Genomic DNA, 22,274 nt, shown 5'->3' with positions numbered 1-22,274 from the left:
TTCGCATGTATATTTGAATGCACTTGAGCGTGTCTTAATGCATCTGGATGTATTTCGATGCGCTTGGATGCACTCGCGTCTATCTGGATAAGTTTAGTTGCATTTGGATGGATTCGAATGCATCTGAATGTTTCCACAAGCATCTCAAAATATTTGGATGCATTCGCATGTATATTCGAATGCGCTTGGACGTGTTTTAATGCATCTGAATGTATTTCAATCCAGATCGCTGCGTTCAAATATATATTTTGATATATTCGATTGTATTTAAATGCATCACGATGCATTTGCATGCATTCTACCGGTATTCTGCTAAGTTTTCAAGGAATGCGTATCCGCGGCGAACTACCATCCACGATGCAACACGTGAAATTTATTTACGATCGCACGGATACCATTCTCCAGACTCCGCTTTCAATAAAATTCAATCGAAAAATGGGGAAGTTAGTGCACATTGGGTCACAGTTTAAACGATACCTCGTGAAACGGATAACTAATGCGTACGCTAATTACAGGTTGTACTCCGCACTCTATCGGCTATCAACGATTTACGATACCCGGCTAGAAAAGAAGTAATCCGATATCTACCAGTGTTTTTAAAGTACCCGAGGTTTCCCAGCTGCACCATTTCGATAGGCTCGCGTGATCGAATCGAGCTGAGCCAGCCGAGGAGTATTCGAATAACAGTAAACGGCAATTATTTCGACATTCAGGAAAGAACGCGTCAACCAGAGACGTCCCGATAAATCGGCGTATATTATACGCGCGATATTATAGGCCGAGATGCCGATTTAATAATCTCGTTTTGGAACGAGTCGAACGAGTTTCGTCGAGGGCCACCGAATAATTGACACCTGCGGAGAAATTATTAAACGCGCACTGATTTACGAAATCGCCCCGTTAGCCGATATTTTCGCATCCTTAATGATCAATATTTTTCCCCTGGTAAGTAGACGGCGCGTATGTGTGAACCAAAAAAACAAAAAAAATAAGGAAAAAACAGGAAAGGAAATGGGAAGCGCGGGCAGTTTCGTAACTCGTTGCGACAAAATTGGTGCATTCCAATAATTTCAAGTAATTATCACTTTCGTTTCGAACCTCGTCCTTTCTCGTTCTCGATCCCAATTACTTTCAATTTTTAATTACGTCTCGTTTCAACGGTACGACAGGTTTTACGCCTTCCGCTGTATCAAAGGCTAAACTGTCATGGAACAACGTAATATAAATTAGAAATTATTTTAGCACGTTGATTTCCTTTACGAAAGTCTATATTCCCCTTCGATCTTTCTCATTAGAAACTGCCAACAACTCTAGAGTTGTAGTTGAATATCGATCGGCAAAAAATCGCGATGCACGGTGTTACAGCCGCCTGTTAAGTAGATTCAGCCAGACACGGTTACTTGGTCAGACATCAGCAAGACTGAGAGGAGAGCGAAGCGCCTAGATAAATCTGCTTACAATTAACTGAATCACTATACACTTAACGTAACAATTTCAATTTACTAACATCGATCCACTTATTATATACAATCTATAAATAAATTAACTATTTATTATACAAGCTGAACCACTGAACTCTGCCAACTAAAAGTACTCGTGGACAATGAATAATTTCTAAAAACTTCCAGTTCGAACCGCTCAGATTTCTCGACGTTCAAGTTCGACCGTCGATTCCCGCGCGCGTCGCTTCTGCCTGGAACAACCGACCGATTTTTCAGAAATCGGATCGTCCCGGCGATCACACGCGCTAATTGCGCCGATGAACGAACGCTCGCCCATTACCAGCGCTCGCCTTGAACGAAACTGCACAAGATCTATTTCTCACCTTCCGCGGCCGATACGATCGCGATTTTATCCAATTCCGCGCGAAAGAAGCACGCGCGCGCGCGCGCGCGTTCGACAGTCCGCGCGGAACTCGCTTTCCTAACCTTCGTACCTTTCCAACCCATTAGAACCGGACGATGAACAGTATCGCCGATTGAATTGAATCCTTCGATCATTTCCTAGCCGCGAGTAGACGATCGACGAGCCGGACGAGGCGCGAGTAGCTCCCGAGCGATTACTATCATCGAACGACGCGCACCAGACGAGAGTACGCTCGTCTCGCGTGGTTATTCCTCGTTGGATCGCGGCAATTCTTGTTCAGGATTCGAATGAACGCGGGCAGACGTGGAATCAATTGATTTTTTGGTTTTTACGAGCACTTTCTGCTCGTTAGGTTCGTGGATGTCGAGCAGGGTTTAGTTTAGTAATGGAAAGAGGGTGTACAGTTTGGGGTTACGGTTTAATGGTTTTTATTGAATTTTTTTATGCCAGTAGATGGCGTTTGAAAGAGCATGGTGATCTTATTTTGCTGAATGGGATAGTTTTTCTGGCATACTGTTTCAAGTAATCTTCTTTCATCCCTTATACTTTTTTTTATTGTGCAATTACTGGGTGCATTCTTTTTGCACACATTTTGCGTTTTACGTGTTTGCGTATATCGACTAAGTCTTCTAATTCTTGTTTCGTAACTGTTTTCTACATTGTTGACCCTGTTCTTCCCTCTTTTAGTCGCCTCTTACGACAAGCAGGGGATACTGTGGGCGTATTCTGATCCCCGCCGCACAGGGATAGGTTGCAGTTGTCAGAACTTGTTACTCATAATGAGAATGTCCATTCGGTAGTTGGTTTCTGTCGAAACGTTGAAATACCAACGATCAACCTGTCGATCAATTTCTCAGAAATTTGTTGTTCGTACTATTTGTAACGGGAGGAGACACGAGTGCCCAGGAGCATGTTAAAAAAATGGCAGAGGTTTTAGTTTGAAAATTGGAGCGCTCCGAGTAACGTCTACGCGGGTATAGGAAATGTTGTCTTAATTACGAGATGACATAATTGAAGAATGGAAAAAATGGAAAATTTTCCTAGACGACTATTTCGAGACCTACCATTCCCACGATATGAATTGTAATATATGTAATTACCAACCGAGTGGATGCGAGATCTCAAGTTCAGATTTGTTAAATACTCCGCGGAGCAGATGATTCACGGATGTCTAAGCATGAGAACGGGTGCTTCAACATGACGTTTCAACGCGCGGATGATACAGTCGTTAAAACTTTCCTTTCAACGTATTTCAGTGTAAGTTATAGCGCGAGCGAATGATGTGTTCTCCTGGGAAGGCTTTCAAGATGCCTCGTGTTTCTTCGTAAATTGAGAGATACACTTAATATCCCCGCAACCAGCCGAGTGATGAACACCTGGCTTCGTGACTCTCGATATCGCTCCAACGATCCCCTCCGTTTTCTTTTAACTATTTCCATCGTCTACTTACGACCGCGTTGCACGCGTACAATGACTAGAACGACTGTGACGAATCCTTCGTTACATCGAAATGAAAAAAATTCTACTTTCCGTTTCGACGAATTTTGATAGTTGAAAGAGACGTTCCCTGAAATCGTTACTCTAAAGAGAACCAATTTTCTCTTACGCTCTCCGATGCTCGTCGATGAAATGAAAAATTACCACGGATAATAAAAACCAAGCAAATAAGCGAGTTCGTGCAAGAGAAAACGTGGCCTCGCGTAGTAACACGAGAGATTTCCTCGACTTGCACCATAGGTCAAACGCGCACCTATTATTCTCTGTCTAAAGTGGATTGGTAGCTCAAGGCCACCTCAACGTCTACGAACATGACACGGCTGACTCTTTCTTTTCTAAACTTGTTGCACACTCTAATTATGTTCCAGATACCGTGCCCTCGCCGTATAGTTTCATCCATTACAAGCAATTATGCTACGCGCTGCATTATATCGCTCGCTGGGTAACCATCTCGTTTCTCTCGCTTGTTGTTACTCGAAATTCTGTATTTTCGTGCCACGATACACGTTCGACATCCCACAGACCTCCAAACTTTCAAACCAGTCCAACAATTACACTCGTGGACCCAAAATTCCGAGAATTCGCACGATGCCCCGAAAACGCCAATCAGGAAGCGTTTAATTCCCACAGAGTTTGCTATACAGAGCCCGTGCCACCTTCCGGGACGTGTCGAGGATCGACTCTTCTCTTCTCGATCGCGAGATCGGACGGCGGAAGCCGGCAATTTCGACGACGCGTTGTCCACGGTGGACGAAGTTCATCATCTGGCGTTTCGACGGAAAGGAAACCGTCGTGGACCGGATACGCGACGCCTCGAATCGCCTACTCACGCCGCTGGACTCTCCTCGAATACGTGGCCAGCTAATTATCGAGTCACCGATGATATCCGCGTGGATACCTCGGCTCCGCGCTCGGTTCTGACCTGAATACGCGACGTCGTGACGCGCGTCATCTTGGCAGGCACCTCCCTTTTTCGACACCTCACGCGCGCCTCGAGTGTTTCGAGCGAGTTCGTGGCGTGCAGAGGCATCGTTTCTTCTTACGTGCGGGTAAAACGTCGTTTCTGGACAGCCAGCTGCATTTTGTCCTCCATTTTCTATTATTACACGCTAGTACGAAGTGATAATAATATGTTGGATTAATATACGAGTCCTGGGTTATTAGTTTTGACAGAGATTTTAAAGGATGATTCAGAAGATCGAAATCAGACGATGATGAAGAATGAAAAAGTAGCATTCGAGGCTCTGCTTTGAAGGAAATAATTTTTCAATTTCTTGGGTACGCGTAGATCCACAAGAGCACCACGCGTACCCAGAGAATCTTACAAATTATTTTCCTCCAAAGCAAAGCCTTGAATGCAATTTTTTGTTCTTCATTTTCGTCTTATTTTAACTTTTAAAGTCGTCTGACAAAATCATTTCGCACTTTCCTCCGATGAGCACGTCGGCGCGCGATAGCGAACGACAAGAAACTGCGCTGACCAAACGAAAGAACCACTTGCCACTTCCGCGTCCTTTGACCAAACGATGAATCATCACTGGCTCCCCTCGTCCCGTTCCATCCCAAAGAAACAGAAACCTCGAAACATCGATGAATCACGGCATCCGCGACAGCGAGCGTTCGCGAAACCGTCGAAACGAATGGAAATTCCAGCGACGGAGCGCGTTTCGCAAGTCGTCGCGCGGAAAAAAAAGGAAAAGGCAGTGGGAAAAGAAAAAAAAAGAAAGGAACGAGCGTACGTCCGTCTGACCTGATCCTTGGACAATGTTACAAGGGTGGTTAAATTACAGGGGCTCGAGGCGGATAAAAAAGCGTAATGCCTACGATCTTTCACGACCAAGTATCGCTCGGCTGTTGCGGCAACTGCAAACGGAAGATTGGCCTGGCGGTTAACTCGGTAACGCCGCTAAATGTCAAGGATAGCTCGAGCGAGTCTTTTGCTTTTCGCGCGCCGCAGCAGCGGCGAGTTTGCCAGGAGAGGCTTTTCTGCGCAAACCCGAGCCCTGCTGGGATCGATGAGTAATATTCATTGATATTTCCACGCTCCTCGGAACAATCGCTGGCTGCGATCCGCGTCTGAACGCGCGATAACGATTTTAAAGGCTGTTCTTGTCATTTTACGCGCGTGTTCACGTCAGTCGCCCGGCTAGGGGCATCTCTCCAATTACGTTGGCCAATGCGTCCGTTTAACTCTCGTATTTACAATACGCCTGCGCGAGCAATCGTAAATATCACTGTCGCATTTTGATGCTCGAGATAAGAGGATTAGCTCGCCTCGACGGACGTCCACGCGACGACCATCTTGCGAACGGTCGCGCGGCGATTTTTATTTAATTATGGATAGTAGAATGTTGCTTCTCAACGAGCTGGTAATCGATATTCACGTTGATCACACGCTAAATATAAATTATTAATGCGAATCTTTTTTTCCTATCCTTGTTTCAATCTATCGATCGTTCTATTATCCACCATTTTGTACGACAATGTATTTTTGTATGTAAAATAAGAGATAATTTTTCGCACGCAGATAAAAGCAGCTCGTAAATGACGAGTGTGAATTCTCATTTGACTGGCTATTTCGAAAATTATTCTGCCTTTTCGAATGAAACCCTCTCGTCGATCCATCGATTTCGATGAAAGCGACGTTCAGAATCGCGTCTATAAAATATTCGGTTGGTCTAAATAAATTGAGTCGTTCCTGCGGACCAGTAAGAGCGACCGCTCGTTAGCCCAGCAAAAAAAAGTGCGCACGGCGATAAAGAAATAATTGAAATAAAGCAGTGGAGCAGTTTTACCATCGACTGGGCATACGGGGCATGTGGGTCAGAGCGCATGTTAATGATCGCAACGCGGACGTATAAAACGGGCTCGTGGCGCGCGATGAACAACATCTCGATGCTCGTACGTGGACTCGTAACGCTCGCAGGGCTCGGTCATTAAAGGGATAATGATGCTTCCGTAATCGTCGCAGAAAGCGGAACTCGCGCGCACCAAGCGGCGCCCATAACTCGGGACTCTCGCTGTATTTACGAGCGCGGCGTTCGGCTCCATTCCGGCTCGCTGTTGGCGGTCGTAAATCGGCGAACGAACCGACAATTAGGTGGATACGACGACAGCGATGAACGATCGAACGTCCGCGTGGTCCACGCAACGCCTCTCGTCCCCTTTCTTTCGATCGATCGTCCCTGAAGCGACGAAGGGTCAACGAAAGAGTACGATTTCGAAGACTCGTTGCGCCGCCATTTTGCGCAACGCGGTCTAATTTCGTGGGATCGTGAACACCAAAGTCTCTCGCAGCGATGACCGCTGGGCCCTCGAGTCAGGCCCAAGAGGTTCTCGCGAACCCCTCTCCCAACGATCGCGCAATCGTTTCACGATGCAAAAAACGCCGAGTGCAAACGGACAACGACGAAATCGGGTTAGCAGAAACGATAAATGTCGATGGTTCTGTGAATTCTTAGCGTTTTTGCCGGTCGAACGACACCTGCTCGCGATTTCCTCCGTGATCGATCTTAGGCTGAGTTTTTTTGTTCCTTGGCTTGGGTGAGTTGCGCTGTGAGGTGCCATAATAAGAAGGGAATGGAATATTTAATGTTTTCTGAAATTTTTATCGAAATTACTTACCTAAGATCGAATTCGAGAGTGGAAATTTCTAATATTGATTCCTCGACAAATCTGGAAGAACTTATAAAGTCGAGAACTGCACTTTTCTCGCATCTTTCGTATTTCTCGTGCTTTCAAATATCGTGAAAAAAAATGTAGGTTTCGCGAATACCGTACAGTTCCAAAGAGCGATCGGTTAGGATAAGAATGAAAATTTGAGCGACGTACGAGGATGCGTGTTTATCGGTTGGCATTTCGCCGCGGATGCAGTTTTTGCGCGTGATGCAATCTCGCGAAACTACTAATAATAAAGGCCTGTACACATATAGGAAGTCGCGGAATGCTTTGAAGAACCTTGCAATACACGTCCCATTAGAGTTTTCTATTTACTGGCAGCCTCCGAGTGATTTCTACAAACGACTCGGAATATTTCATTCGAATAGTGACATAATAATACCTATCGGCTGGTTCTGTGCACCGGCGGTGTAATTAGCGAAACAGTTAAAAACCGTCTGCATTACGGATCCCCTGATAGACGAAAGTCCCGACATTTTTTCATCGCACGACATCGAACACCAGAAATAAGTACACGCGTATACACACTATTCTATTCTCTGCTCGCATCAGCGCTACGTAATTACTTTATAATGGCGCAGAATAGTCTGGACTAGATTTTTTTTCCACGTTTCAAGCTGAAAAATACACTCGCATCCGTGATACGTTTGACCTACTACGTATATCTCTTATTATCACAATTATTTTTCTATCCGTAAATATAATATGAAGTCAGCCTAAAATTGGTTCCCAAGAGCTTTCAATCGTTAAGATCTGATCGATACCTCTTGCGATCTCAGAAAATAATTTCACGCGAACCTACGACACTTAAAAAGAATGTTTATACTCAGGGTTTCAAAATTCTCGACTTTTGTGTAACATATATAAAAGTTAACAAAACCATCGTTATATTCAAATTTAGTCGTGAATCTCAATGAGAGGTGTACCAGAGTATTTTTTCTAACAGTACTAACACTTCTTTCGCCATTTATTCAAATGTGTTCTATACAAAAAAATAGACGCTCGTCACGAATTGTGCGAGCAACGCAACGCGATCCCGACGATGGTCCAGGAAACGAATTAGCCAATAATTACGGAAGCCTCGAACGTGATCGATTTCGCGGGTATAAACGTCAAACGGCATCATTTTGATCGACATTAAGAGCCCATCCATGAATTATCGCCTGGTCGGCTGCCCGTTACCATCCTCCTCGATATTTCATCGGAGACACAAGCGGTGATTACCACTCGGATCAGCTGAGAGCTTCGACCACACTTCTACAGCCACGAAGGTTAAGAACTTGATGGTATTGCGTAGGGCAGTTCGCGGTTTCGATAAAAATAGTCGTGACTCGCTGATTAGAATACCAAATCGATGGTATTAAATGTACAATTAAACCTCGATACGTATCTAGAGCCTTGCGTGGAATAAGATCATTCGACTATATCCGCAACTATATTCTTCCACCTCTCGAAGCGTCCATATAAAACTGTCGGATGACCCATCTCGCACTTGATCGACCCTTTCGTTGCAACATCCTTGGGATAAAAACAGATTCATATATTTTCATAAAAGTGCCGTGCCTCGATACTCCAGGCTGTGATTAATCACGTGGATAATTACGAGCGAGGATGATTGTACGCGCGGCAGAAGATACGCGCGACGCACGATTACGCGCGCACGGGTCGTCCAACTTTCCCACCGAAATCTTCGCGTCCACGACACGCAACGCTTCCCAGCCGATAAATCGTTGCGCAAACTAGAAAACTGTGGCGCATTAATCAAAATGACACGTCGTGTATCGTGCTCGGTGCTCGAAACGAGCGACGATGACGTCACGCGTCGAGCAAGGAGGAAAAGAGAAAAAAAAGCGTGGCGTCAATTTCGACAGGAGTCGATCGCTCGTTGGATACCCGGAGGATTAATGATCGCGGCGATCCAGCGAGTCCGTTTTCAATAGGACCCGGCAGCGCGAAAGAAAGCGGACAGTCGGACAGCCGGAGAAACTTCTTACGTATCTCTTCGCGAGCTATCCAGTTATCGATCTACTCGTGAACGGATCGATTGTTGCCGTGTGTACGCTGGCAGCCGTCGTTTTTTTGCTAACCGGTCCGTCGAGCAATTACGCAATTACAAACTTATCTCTACCCTAACGCTAATTGCTTAATAAGCGCTCGAAAGAGATTCAAGAATCTCTCTTAAACCATATCTACCTTAGAACCGTTAAAAACCGCGCATCGTAACAATTAACACCTCCTTCTAATTACACATACATGATTCTTGAAATATCGTCGTACCCCAATCTCCACTCGCAATCATTCCCCTCTAAACGACAAGTGGAAAAGGGAGAAAAGTGGCGCGCGGAACAGCCGCGACTCACAGAGGCGAATTCGTATCTCGAATGCCTGTCGGTCCGCGACGGGTCGCGCGCAGATCCACCGCGCATTCCCAGCCGCAGGATGGTCTACCGCGCACGCGCGATGCCAGCGAGCCGCGCGCGGCCGTTTCGCAACGCGGCTCGTAGTGTTCCGTCCTCGGACATCCGGGTGGCGAGAGCGGCGCGAGTCGCGAACGGCCCTCGGATCAATTGTTGTACACCGTGGCTGGCATTTAGCCGCGGCGCGGACTCTTGTCTCTCTGCACTGTTGCCGCGTTAATTCGGTACGGTGCGTCGTCGTCGCGGGGCCAGGTACACTGGCTGGGATAGCTCGCGGAAAAGAAGTTGCGCAAGCACCCGCAGCTAGGCCGCTCGCGCCAACATCGCTCTGCCTATGTACACACACCGTCCGCGTGCACTCGTAGTCTCTCTCTCCTGTCTTTTACGTTCTCCCCTTCTCTCCGCGTTGCACCGCGGTGCCAGTCGATCAGAGCCAGCACCTACTCCGTCCTCGTCCCGGGCTCTGGTTACTCGGATACGTTCCTCCTCGTCTGGTGGTCTCTCGATCTCGCTCGGTTCTTCGTTACCCACGTCCCTCCCGTCGCCCCCTCGGGAGTACGTACGAGGCGAGTACCGATCGAGGTGTACACCGGCTAGCTGGGATACACGGCGGATTTATACACCGCCGCGATGCGTTCCCACGCCTGGAGCATGCGAGAGGGCCACTGCTCTTCGGCCTAATGCCCGCGCGCGTTACCGATCCTATTCCGCTGCCGCTGCTGGCCCCTCGGCTAAGAAAACGCTGGAAAATCTGGGACACGCCGTCGCGGTATGCGCCATTGTCCCGCGATTCTATGGGATTCGATCTCTATGGGCGAGAGCGAACGCGCGCGGATCGGCGTGCCCGGCCGCGTGTCGCCTCTGGCGCGCGCGTTTTGCAACCGCGTTTCGTGTCGCTCCGTTACGGTCTCGTTTTCGCTGGGTGACGTTAGCCCGTTCGGTTGATCTTGTCCGCGGTTAATCAGCCATCGCACGGCATCGTGCTGCTAGCCAACCTATTGTCCGTGGCGATAGACGGGTGGAATGTAACGGGTGTTTTTGTATAGAATCGCTGGGAGCGTTCGAAGTTGCGGGGAGAAGGGTGTAACAGGTGGACGATAGTTTCAAATGTCGCACTTTGAACAGTTTTTCCGAAACGAAGATCGCACGGATCTTTTCCTCGTTCGCGTACCCAGTCTGACGCATCTCACAGTTTTGTCACGGTTTTTAAATAAAGTATTCGTCGAACGTTAGCTCACGTTGGGAACAAGGAAAATTGCGAGACACCCTGCGCGTATACGTACGCGCGCTAGGCTCGCGATTAGTGTACGATGATACGTAACGTGCACGCATGGGTTCGTATACCACGAAGTCTTACGAATATGATGGATACTCCTATTATGTACCGACGAGAACGCAAAGAATGAATAAATTAGTCGCGCGAGTAGAAGTTTCTAGGGTCGCAATGGAATATATTGAAAAGAACGGACCGATAGTCATATTCCGCATAGGCTACCAGTCGTGGCTATAAAGCGATGCTAATTCAAGAATCGAGGGGGACGTGGAAATTGTCGTACGCGCGGATATCAATTATCGGAAAAGTGGGTTGCGGTGCGAGGCAGAAAACTGCGGCGCGATCGGGAATATTTGAGAGGCCGTGGTTTAAGGCTACGAGGGTAGTTAGAATGTCACGAGTAATGACGAGAGTGACGACAGGCAAGGACTTAGATGGCATCATCGCTATCTCCGGACAATTCGCTAGGCGTTCGTTTTCGCGAAGGAGAAACAACGTCTAACGACATAAATCTTTCCTACGGTGTTCGGTGCTTCGGTAAAATTGGAAATCAATCCCGTGGTATTCATCCTCCGTGGAATGTTCGGCTTAAGTCATTCCCTGTTTAACGATAGGCGATAATTCCCAGCGCAACTTGTTTCCATACGTTCACCGTCCGACATAGCGGGGCCGTTTAAACGAATATATCGTTAAGTCCGCTTTATTTCTCGATGGCGGGTACGTAGAATGCGACTCTCCGTTTGAGAAATGGTAAAAGAAACGAAAGCTGACCGGCGAAATTTCTCTGTCACGTTTCAGGTTGTTCCCCGAGTTCAAGGATGCGGTGGGCGAGGAGGCACGCCAGCCACCGCCATTGAAAGCCGCTGAATCGCCACCCCTGAACGAATACTGCCAGCCGTGCAAGGCCACCGTTGCCCAGACTCGACGATAAAAGCAACCACGAGGACGAAACGCCCGCAGGACTCTATGGATCTAACGGAGGCATTCGCCCCGGGAGGGGGTGGAGAGGACCTGCCAAAGACCGACTTCTTCGACTTCGTCGTCTCTCCACCTCCGCACTGCGCCTCTGCGGACGGCGTCTCCGACGAGGAGAGCTTTCTCCATCGCACCAGAAGCATCGGTTATCTTCACCAGAGCCACGAGGAGCACGAGCCGAGCCGCGATCTCCACGGCTCGCCGTTCATCAAAGAGACGAACAACAACACCCTAACAGCCCTGCCACCGGTCTCGACCATCACCGGCTCCCTGAGCCACCATCACCACCACCACCACGTCAGGACGCACCACACCGCGTGCAACGTCCAACAGAGCAACGAGCAGACGCCCATGGACCAGTCGGACTGCGACTACTGGGCCACCGACGAGAGCAAAGAACAGACCTGTAACATACTCCTGGAGGACCTGAACAAGTACTGCTGGTCGGCCCACGCGAACGCCCAGAGCCACGGGAACGAGAACGTGAACGTCCACCAAGGTACCAACGAGCACCACCAGGCGGTCGCGCGGGGATGCTCGACCAACGACAGACAGAACACGGACGGCGCGATCTACACGCTGACCGTCTTGAACAACGAGGCGAACTCGATGGACGCGTTGGACTGTTGCAAGAGCCCGGCGCCCACGTCCAGCGACTCCTGGTCGCTACGGCCGAACCTGGACCTGGACGCTATACTGAGCATGGAACCCGCCTCCGCGGAACAGGAACACGACCAGTCCACCAACGTGACCGAGGTGTCGCGGACGGTCAACGACAGGTTTCACCCGGACCGTTTCTCGGTCGCGTCGTCGCAGTACGCGACCGACGACAGCGGTTTCGTCGAGAGCAAGGAACTCTGCGGTCGTGGCTCATCCAGCGGCGGTAACTGCGCCGGTGGCGACAACAATAACGACTGGAAACTCTCCGATCAGAACCTGCAGGAGGCCGCGGCCGCCGCAGTGGCTGCGGTCGCGGTCGGCGCCGGTGACTCAGCCGAGAGCCTCCTCAGAAGCGCTCTGCAGGGGAAACTGTACACTGGCCCGGCGCAAGTCGTTTCCTCCTCGTCACCGACCACCCAAGGCTCCACCATACCGATGCCTGTAACGAGCAACGCTGGCCTGCAGATAGTCTCCGAGCAACAGCAGCAGCAGCAGCAGCAGCAACAGCAGCAACAACAACAACAACCACAGCCGCAGCAACAGCAAGACGACTCGATGCACACCTGCACGGACGAGGATCTGCTGTTGTCGCAGCTGGACCAGACGACCTATCGCCCTGGCGACTACGAGAAACTGAAGAGCATAGCCAACGAGGTGGTAGAGTCCTACTGCAGTTTAGAACCGGTTTGCAACGTCTCAGCGACGACCACGGTGATGTACACCCTGGACCCCACAAGCGGTAGCCTCGGGACCATAACTCTGCCCGCTGACCTGGGCCAAGTGAGCACCGTGACGGTGGTCACAGCGGCTCAGCAGGAGGTACTGCAGCAACAGGCTGCCCCGCGAACCGAGGTGGAGCCGCAGCAGACCGCGAACCAACTCCAAATCACGCCCACGAGAGTGGTCGCGACGAAAGCTCCAAAGAAGTACTGTCGACGCACCAACAGGAACAGCAACAGCGCGAACGCAGCGAGCAACGGAAGCACCAGCTCGGAGACAGGAGGGACCGGTGGTAGCCAGCAACAAGGCGCCTCGGGCGGTTCGCCAGGCAGCGTCCAACGCAAGGAACGCTCGTTGCACTACTGCAGCATCTGCAGCAAGGGCTTCAAGGACAAATACAGCGTGAACGTTCACATAAGAACGCACACGGGCGAGAAACCGTTCGCCTGTTCCCTCTGTGGCAAGAGCTTCCGGCAGAAGGCGCACTTGGCGAAGCACTACCAGACGCACGTCACGCAGAAGCCGAGCGTCCAACAGCAGACGAGCGGGAACAGCGGCAGCAACAACGGGAACAGCGGGAACCCGAGCCCAACGACGGAGACCAGCAGCACGACGAGCACCGCCGTGACGAACAGGAGTCAACCGCACCAGGTGTCGGTCGATCCAGCGGGGAACGCCTGCAATCCGCCCAGTTAGTCGTGCTCGAAGGATCCACTATGTCCGCCAACGGTCTCCGATTCGACGCGTCCGATCGTTGCTACGTTTACTTCTTCTTTCTCGGTGGCACGGTGCTGAAAAGCAGGTCGACGATTTTTCATTCGCGGTGACGATCGACTGAAAACGCACCGTGCGAGTCTCTCTCTCTGTCTCTCTATCTATCTTTCTTTCTCATCCTCCTCTGTCCCCCTGTTTCTGTCTGTCTCGCACTTGGTCTTCGCGTCCCCCCGCGTTCATTTCTTCTTTCGCCTGTCCGTCCGACGATTAGGATCTTCGTTCACCTCCGCGGGGAATGATTTACGACTTCGAACGAGGTCAGTGTACCCCGGCACAGAGCGAACCATGACTAACGGCGGGTATATCGCGGGAACCACGTGCCCGTGGACTGGATTTCGACATCCCGCGATATCTCGCCGTGGAACGGACATCAGCGCGGGCCGTTTTCACGCTGGCTTCGATATTTATCCGCGCGGCGCTGCTCTCGTCAGCTGCGCAAAGAAACCGCGCGCTGCTGGGCCACGATGGTTCCCGCGACGAAACGCATTTGTTTTTGTTTTTTTAACGAGCCGCACAGGCCGTGGAATGGCTGCCAGCGAAAACCACCATCGTCCCTCGTCTCGCGCGCGTTTTACAGCCACGCGCCTGTTTCGTGGCTGGAGTCCACGGATATTGACCGCTCAGAGCGTTGCTCCATCGGGTGAACCGTCCCCGGGACGGTGTCTAAACTCGTTCCTCTTACGTCAACGTGTTCTCCATAAGTCATGCAACTGTACGCGGGGCAGCCAGTCGGCCACGAACCGCTAGATCCGTCCTCGAAGAATGATCGACGCGCGATGACGAGCGGCCAACGTCCGTGAATCCTGGTACCGGAGGTTGGGAATGTCTGCTTGGTCGAAGTCGTTCGAAGAGTCGGAGGAACCCGCGATCTTGCGATCCGCGTACACGCGACTCGACGTTTGAACGCGCCGTCCAATTGATTCCATTACGTTCACCGTTCGAGTCTCAAGATCGATGGAAACCCGACGAGCAGGGCTTGTAGCGTCTCGTGACGATCTTAGCTGATCGAACGAGGGGACGCTTCGTCCGGTCAGATCTTCCGGGTCTCCGATACAGTCGCAGGAAACCCGTCCACGATGCGAAGAACTTCCATGGCCGTTGTTCCTGTCACCAGTCCGAGTTTCCACACGTGTTTGTCCGCATCGAGGGTGACGGGCCGCGTGGAAGCTTGCATTGGCGATGCTCGTAAACGAAGTGAGTCAAACTGATATTAAATAACACGCTCGCGAATGTACGAGTTCTCACGGCGATAGTAGGTTATAAGCAGGCGAGCAGAGATCGCCCTTTATTTTTTTATTCTCGCGATTAGTTTGTTCCCCGATCGAAATCAATCGGCCTCGGTCGGTTTTGCGGCCTCGAGAACGTACGAGGGAACGAAACGGAACCACGGAGAGGGTGGATTGGCGGGGGTTACCTTGAGGGGTCGATTGATTTCGCGCGGGCTATATAGTCGAATCGTCGCTCGACGGTGGTCGCCCGTTTTTGCGCGACAAGACTCGGTGAAATTGTTGTTCCTAAGACGACTTAATCGATGAACCACGTCGACGACGATCGCGATCGATCGATATTTAATACCGCTACGAGATATTAACGTTGATGATATTTTATAGATAGTATTCTACTTCTCTTCCCTTTTTTTTTTTTAATATTCCGTTTCTTCTACCGTTTCTATCGTCTTCTTCTTCTTCTTCTTCTTCTTCTTTCTCCCTGTTTTTTTTTCTTTTTATATATGTATACACACAGACACACACAGTGACACACACAGAGACACATAGTAGTCTAGCGAATGTAACGTAGATTGTAGGTAAGTACCAGAGTATCGAGAGAGATATATATATAACGTTTAGAAGTAATTAGTAGCACGAGCTGTGATTTAGATACATACTCAACGCGCTGGGGCCCACGCTCGTCCCTGGTTAGCAGGGGATCGCGTGTCCCGCCGTGTCTGTTATTCGTAAGAGAGTGAAAGCGGAACGTTCGACGCACGATTTTGCGAAGAATTTAACCTTCGAGGTACACCATTCGAGCCTAATCGTTTCACACGACCCTCCTTCGGATCCCACGGAAATTCCCCTCTCGGTTGCTAGATCGCCTCTGACGCGAATTTTCCACGATCGATCGGCTGACTGGCTCGGCAGAGAACGCGTCGGAAAATCTCGAGAAAAAGTTTCAACGGTTTTAGACCAGAATACATTCTTCTGGTCCGCGAACCAACGCTGTAGACGGTTTCCCTCGTGGTGGTGAAAATTAGGAGAATCCAATTACGCGGTCGGAAAATGTCAGTTTTTCAATTCTCTGGTCGAACATTTTTCAATTATTTCTCCTCTGTAGGACCGAAGCGACGATACAGCACTCCTGTTCGCGATCCTCACGACTACTCCTTTATGGATGGTTCTCGACGCTCCTCTTCTTACGCCATTGTGACGTGAGATCGACGCCAGGAACCGGGCTGTCTTCGTTCGTATCGCGTTTTATCTACGCTCGTAAACTTCGATTTCCAATTAAAGATTGCGCCGCTCGCGTTCCAAGGACGAGACGGTGCGAAGCTCGATCGTGTTCACGGGGATGGGAACCGGGATGTGTGTTGCGCGGATTGCGAAATCGGATTCGAACGAGATCTAATTCAGTTTTTCTTGCGACGAGCTCGAATGGCCGGTTTTGCGAAATTCTTCGAGCCAGTGATTATTTAAATTACCGTAAAAGCTAACAATTATCGTACCGTGTGTCCTACGATTTTACGAACTTTGCTCTCTTAAGTTCGCGAAGATTATATTGTATTATTATATTATTTTTGTGAAAGATAATATAATGATTGATCATTTTATTATGTGTGTATTGTGGTAATTAAAAATGGATTTAATAAGAAAGTAGGGTATACACGACCTGGGCGATGAGGAAAATTGAGTTTGGGCCAGTATCGGAGCACGGTTGCGCACAGATTTTCGACACCGTTTCATATTTTCTTTCACGAGCGTCGACGAAAGTTTTACGAGGGAATTCGTTGGAACTTGAACGCCTGGAAATCTCGCGTCCGATCGAACAACTATACCGTGGCGCGCGTAAACTACAAAATTTCTCTTTTACCTAGGACTTTCATTTTAATGGGAAAAGATCGGCAATTTTTGCTACGAGATTGGCAATAAAATGAAAATGCCGTGTGAAAGCATTCCGAAGAAACGAATATATGAATGAAAATTTATTGAAATAAATCGGTACCAGTGAAAGTCTCGATGGCAGCGCGCGAACTTCGAAGAGAACTTCGAAAAAAATTCAACAAAATTACACCACCATTGTCACGCAAGTTTCGCCCCCGTTCTCAGATCATAGATAAATATCGAGCAGAGCTAAAAACAACTGCAGAAAGGAAAAGAAAAGCGAGACGATCGATAGGCATTTTCTAACGGCTATAAGATCGCGTTCGAAGATCGTTGCCAACTGGTTAGAGGCCGCAGGAAAAAGGGATTCCGGCGGCGAAACGAGCGTTTCATCGCGGAGGTCAGAGTTTCAGGAGAGAGAGAGCCCTGGCGGTTGTTGCGAGCGCAGTCCAGCTAATTACACGTCCGCGATGTTGCGTTACGTGCATGCATTACGCAGACACCGCGCGGGAAAAACGATACGTCCCGCGGCGCGCGATAAATTCCGCGCTGTGGAACGGCTGCTTTGGTTTATCGCTTCTCACCTCGCGATGCCACCGCGTTATCCTAGCGAACGAGATAATCCAGTCGAGGCGTTCGATTTTTGGGGCTGTTGTGGTGCAACAAATCCCACCACTTCTTTCTGATCACTTTTCTCTATGGTTTCGTATCGATTCTTGTCTTCAATTTTGCTCGATATGTCGATTCTTCTACCTGACGCAAAATTACTTCTCAACATTCATCGCGTTCAGAGAAAAATCGCGACTTTCCATCTTCGAAATAAGTTTCTCACGCCTCTCGTCTCGGTTGCATCGTTTCCTCGGTCTCGAATCAACGTAACAGATAGATGGATATCCAATTTGCGAGGTTTCACGATGGAACAAAGTAACATCGGCCACCGTCTCTCCATTAATGGCCAGAAAATTGGTTCGACCTATAAACTTCAAATTTGCCCGCGCGCACCGGTAGTTTTCGCGTTGATTGAATCGTAGAAAGCGCCAGTACGGGCTTCGTACCGCGCGAACCGTCCACACTTCCGACTGCTCAGCCGCGTCTGGGAGGACGAATCCTCGCGGCGAACTGTTTGGAGAAGTTTCTTCGCTCGCGCAAAGGACTTCGCTCTATTTGCGGTCGCCAGCTGCGGTCGAGGAAGACTGGTAGCAGTTTGCGGTCGAACGGTCCATTTTGACGGCCATTGGAGAACCAAGTTGTTCCCTGTCGCCTTTCTTGCGGTTGGAAAATTAGTGGACGCCATTTTTTTCTTTCCTCTTTCGGGCTGCGTAAATTATTTGCTTTCGATTTAGTCCGCGTTGCAACGTTGCGCAATTTTCCCCAAGTTTTGTCCTCAATTGATCGAGTACACATACAGCAGAATTTCTGAAATTTCTAACTAAAAATTCAAACACTACAAAATACACTAGGTTTAAGGGAGACCGCGAGATGTATTTTCTGTAGGGCACACCATTCTATTCCAGTTCTTCCAATTCAAAAGATAGTTCGATATACAATGAAAGTAGCAGAATTTCAACATTTTCTACTTTATCTTGGTACATCTATCTCCCGTGTTCCAACAGTACCAGATTTCACGCCATTATTCGCGACCTGTAACTCTTTTTCGGAACGCCAAATATCCCGAAACAACTTCCCTGTTTACGCCTGTATCGATCAGTCGGACGTGTGTATCACCTCGGTTATCGGTGCTTTAACCGCTAACAGCCTTCCGCGATAGCGAATTAGCCTAATCTGATCCGCGTTGCAAGTGTAACGCGCAAATGGCTGCCATCCATAACGACCCTCGACTCTATCATTCCGTGCGGCCGCGGAAGCTGCGAATTTTATCTCGAGCGTAATGGAACCGGTCCGGTCCTTTATCGGTTATCGAAAATTTACCGCCGCCTGATACGCAGGCCTCCATTTTGCGGCACTTTGTCACGAGTCGGCTAACAAACAACGTCATTCAACAGCGGATGACGCGAAGATTGCGGGCTAGAATTTTTTCAGGACCGTTTCCTGCCGCTTCTTTCCTTCTGCGCGTCTTCGCTATCATCGCCGGTCATTTAACGCGGAAACGTGCTGCATAATCGATCGATTGGTTATCGTAGCGGCTCTTAATGCAAAGTTCCTAGGCCTCTGGAGGATCTACGAACGCGCCTCCCTGGTTCGAATCTGAAACTACTTGTTGCCGAGTTGCGCGCGCATTCGAACTACTTGTCGCGCCTCTGGTTTGCGCGCGTATTTAAATCGTTCGCTGCTGGTCGCGTGATCAAAGTATCGCGCGAAAGTACTCATTCTCGATTGAATCTAAGATCCATCAAGATTAAAATCTTTGATTGTAATTAACAATAGAAAGACGGACATTGGAGACAGAAACGACGAGTAATCGGGGGACTAGGAAAAATTCCAGATCCACAGGGCCCAGGCACACAGCGAAAAGCTAAAAGAGCCGTCAGTTTCTAATCTTAGCAGAGATAACCGCAGAGCAAACTATCCTCCGACATTAGGCGATCTATTTGCCTCTCGCGAAACAGCGAAGATAACGCTCGAGGGGCGCAACAAAATAGTAGAGCGCGGAATAGCCGAGACTGTTAAGAAACGTTAGGCCGATTCGTTTTGTTCTACCGCAGGTGCGCGCGATCCTATCGTAGCCCGTGCCTCGTAACTCCGTCGGAAACAGCCCATCAACGATAATAGAACGCAACACGGTGGCGTTTGAGGTATGATTCCAGATGGTCTCGGACGGATTTCCATCCATCTCGAAGCGGGGTCTGCCCCGCCGCGTCTACCCGGTATCATTAGCCGGTTTTATGGAGTAAATCGTGACAGAACGATCCTCGAGCGCCGTGGCTCGATTCCTCCGATGCGTCTCTCCTTGTATCAGCGTCGATCGCCAGGTTCGATCGCGCACTCTCCTTAGATTTACCGTTTCTCATCGCGAAATATTATCAATAACGCTCTATCCGTCGACCGTTCCATCGATTTCTCTGGATAATGTCAAGGTAATTGCTGATCGAACGATATAAACGCTGGGCCATCCTCCTTACCATCGCGCGCGTTCACCGCGAACCGGCAGCCGAGATAACGTCATAACGTTAATTAACCCTGCTCGATCGAGCCGAAAATAATTTCACGTACGCATTCGCGGGTATTGCTACGTCTAATAGATTCGCCCAGAGGACCGTTAGAAAAACGAGAACGGTTCGACGACTGCGGACAGTTGACGCTAGTCGAGGAACAGGGCGGGTAGTTGAAAGTGGATCGCTCAGTGGCAGAAGAAAATTAAAAAAATCGTGAAAGCGCGTTTTGAAAGTCATCGTGGAAGCGATAAACTTGCGATATACGTTGGTATGGATATACGGATATACGGAACTGAAGACACGTAGTACGCGAAGTACTGTATAATAGTGATATATATATATATATATATATATATATATATATATATATATATATATATATATATATATATATATATATATATATATATATATATATATATATATATATATATATACAAAGTTGTGGAGTAACGTAATTTATCCACGCTTCCTGAAATCGGCTCAGAAACCATTAAAATGCAAAGCAAACATCGTTAACATCTTTTTAAGGGGTACTTCGGAGTGTCGTTACAGCGGCGTTCATTAAAACTGGGCGTCTCGTAACGTTTCTGCGACGCGAATCCGGTAGCGTAGACTCGGCTAGTTAACGTTAACGCAACGAAACGTCTATTAGTCGTCCGTGCGTTTATCGTTTCCTCCTTGATCGAGCGGCAGGCGCATTATCGATGCGGCAATTCACGAACTTCGGTTTATTTAATGACGCGTGGCCAATTTGTGCCCGTGGATGACGACTGCGAGGAGCCTCTTCGTAACCAATTAATTCGTTCGACGTTTAAGTTAAACTGGTCTCGATTCGGTTGATCAATCGTGCCTCGTTCGAAGATTAAGCAAAATTGCATCCTATCTCCTTCCTCAGATTCATTTCAAGCAATTCAAGACTGCTTCGAGTTTACTTGACCTATGAGATACCAATTCAAACATTTTCCAAGTTTCGATCGAAGACAGAACAGTTTCGACTTTGCTCAGCCGAGTTTTGAACTCGACTATCTCGATTATCGTGTACGAGACTTTGAATTAAAATTACTTGCGATCCGCTGATCTAAGGAATAAATGTGTAAAGAATTCTTCAACGACTCTTTAAAAATTGACTTCTCATCGCGCGAACTAGGAACAGAATCGAAGAACACACCTCTGACACCTGTTAATACGCGACAACCCCGAGCGATTACAGGTCTCGAGCATCCTTTAAGCTCTGGTTGCTGTTAATCGAAACGTGGGCCAGCTTCGTTCTATCGTTATCTCGGTTCCATTAACAACGGTAAATCGTTTCATCGTACGTAGCGAAGCTGAAGCGCGCGATGCAACGGGAAGACGCGTCCCGTGCCACGGATGAATTAGCCGGCCGACAAGAAAGTGTTGCCAGCTGATTGCATCGCTGTTACCCGCGAGATAACTCTCCTGATAGCGTGTTATCAACTTGTAATTTGGAGGCTGCCCATTACCGCCTTTCGTTCGTCCGACGTGTAAATAGAGCAAGTCGCTGGGGCTGCGCGTGATTTCAGCTGTTGCTCTGCCAGAGCAGAAAGAAACATGGACGGAGATTGACCCTGATAATTCTGCGCCGAGTTAATACAGTCGAACGTCGTTACACACGTTCATCGGAGTTTTATCGGTCTCTCTTCAAATACAAAATAGTTGTTCTTTTAGAAAGGTAGTTAGAAGTACACGATTCCATCGGTCCTCCTCGACAGTTCGTTTCGCAGAAATGTAACGAATGGCAAAAATGATTACAGTAGACTAAGATGGCTAAGCGATAGTCAGTAAACTTGTTAGAATACTTTATCAGCTTCGTATTAGCCTCGAGGACATTCCCATTTGGTTCATCCGAATGTTTAAGCAAGGCCCTAATATCTCATACATTGGTCATTAATTTTAGAGAATTCAAAGACGATTACTCTCTTCGATACGAAAATCGATCTCAGATTGCTTCTGACTATTCTAAAGATCTTCCTAGCGAGAAAACGCGAACTGATTTACTAGGAAAAGGAAAACATTCTAATTAACCGTATAATTAGCCCAGACTGGGAACGATGAATTACCGTAACCTGCAGCACCCGGTGGATTTTCATAGCTTAGTTCGCGGCAACAATATCTCCTCCGGATATCTCTTTATCGCGTTAATTAAGCTGAACCAGCTGGTACACGCCTGTCGGAAATCGTACGA

At 48.6% G+C, this 22,274-nt stretch overlaps 1 protein-coding gene across 2 annotated transcripts in view; it reads left to right on the top strand.

Annotated features, from left to right (window-relative positions):
* LOC143424349 (uncharacterized) overlaps positions 1–13,795 on the top strand; it is a 95,941-nt gene extending 82,146 nt beyond the window's left edge. For both annotated transcript variants that reach the window (XM_076896357.1, XM_076896359.1), the window contains one exon: positions 11,530–13,795. In XM_076896357.1, coding sequence (XP_076752472.1) covers positions 11,698–13,782 — 2,085 coding nt within the window. In that variant the 5' untranslated portion in view covers positions 11,530–11,697 and the 3' untranslated portion in view covers positions 13,783–13,795. The remainder of the gene's footprint in view (positions 1–11,529) is intronic.
* The last annotated feature ends 8,479 nt before the right edge of the window (positions 13,796–22,274 follow it).

The sequence above is a fragment of the Xylocopa sonorina genome, chromosome 6, assembly GCF_050948175.1.
Source record: "Xylocopa sonorina isolate GNS202 chromosome 6, iyXylSono1_principal, whole genome shotgun sequence".
NCBI classification, from domain to species: domain Eukaryota; kingdom Metazoa; phylum Arthropoda; class Insecta; order Hymenoptera; family Apidae; genus Xylocopa; species Xylocopa sonorina.
This window is presented reverse-complemented; position numbering and strand designations above follow the sequence as displayed.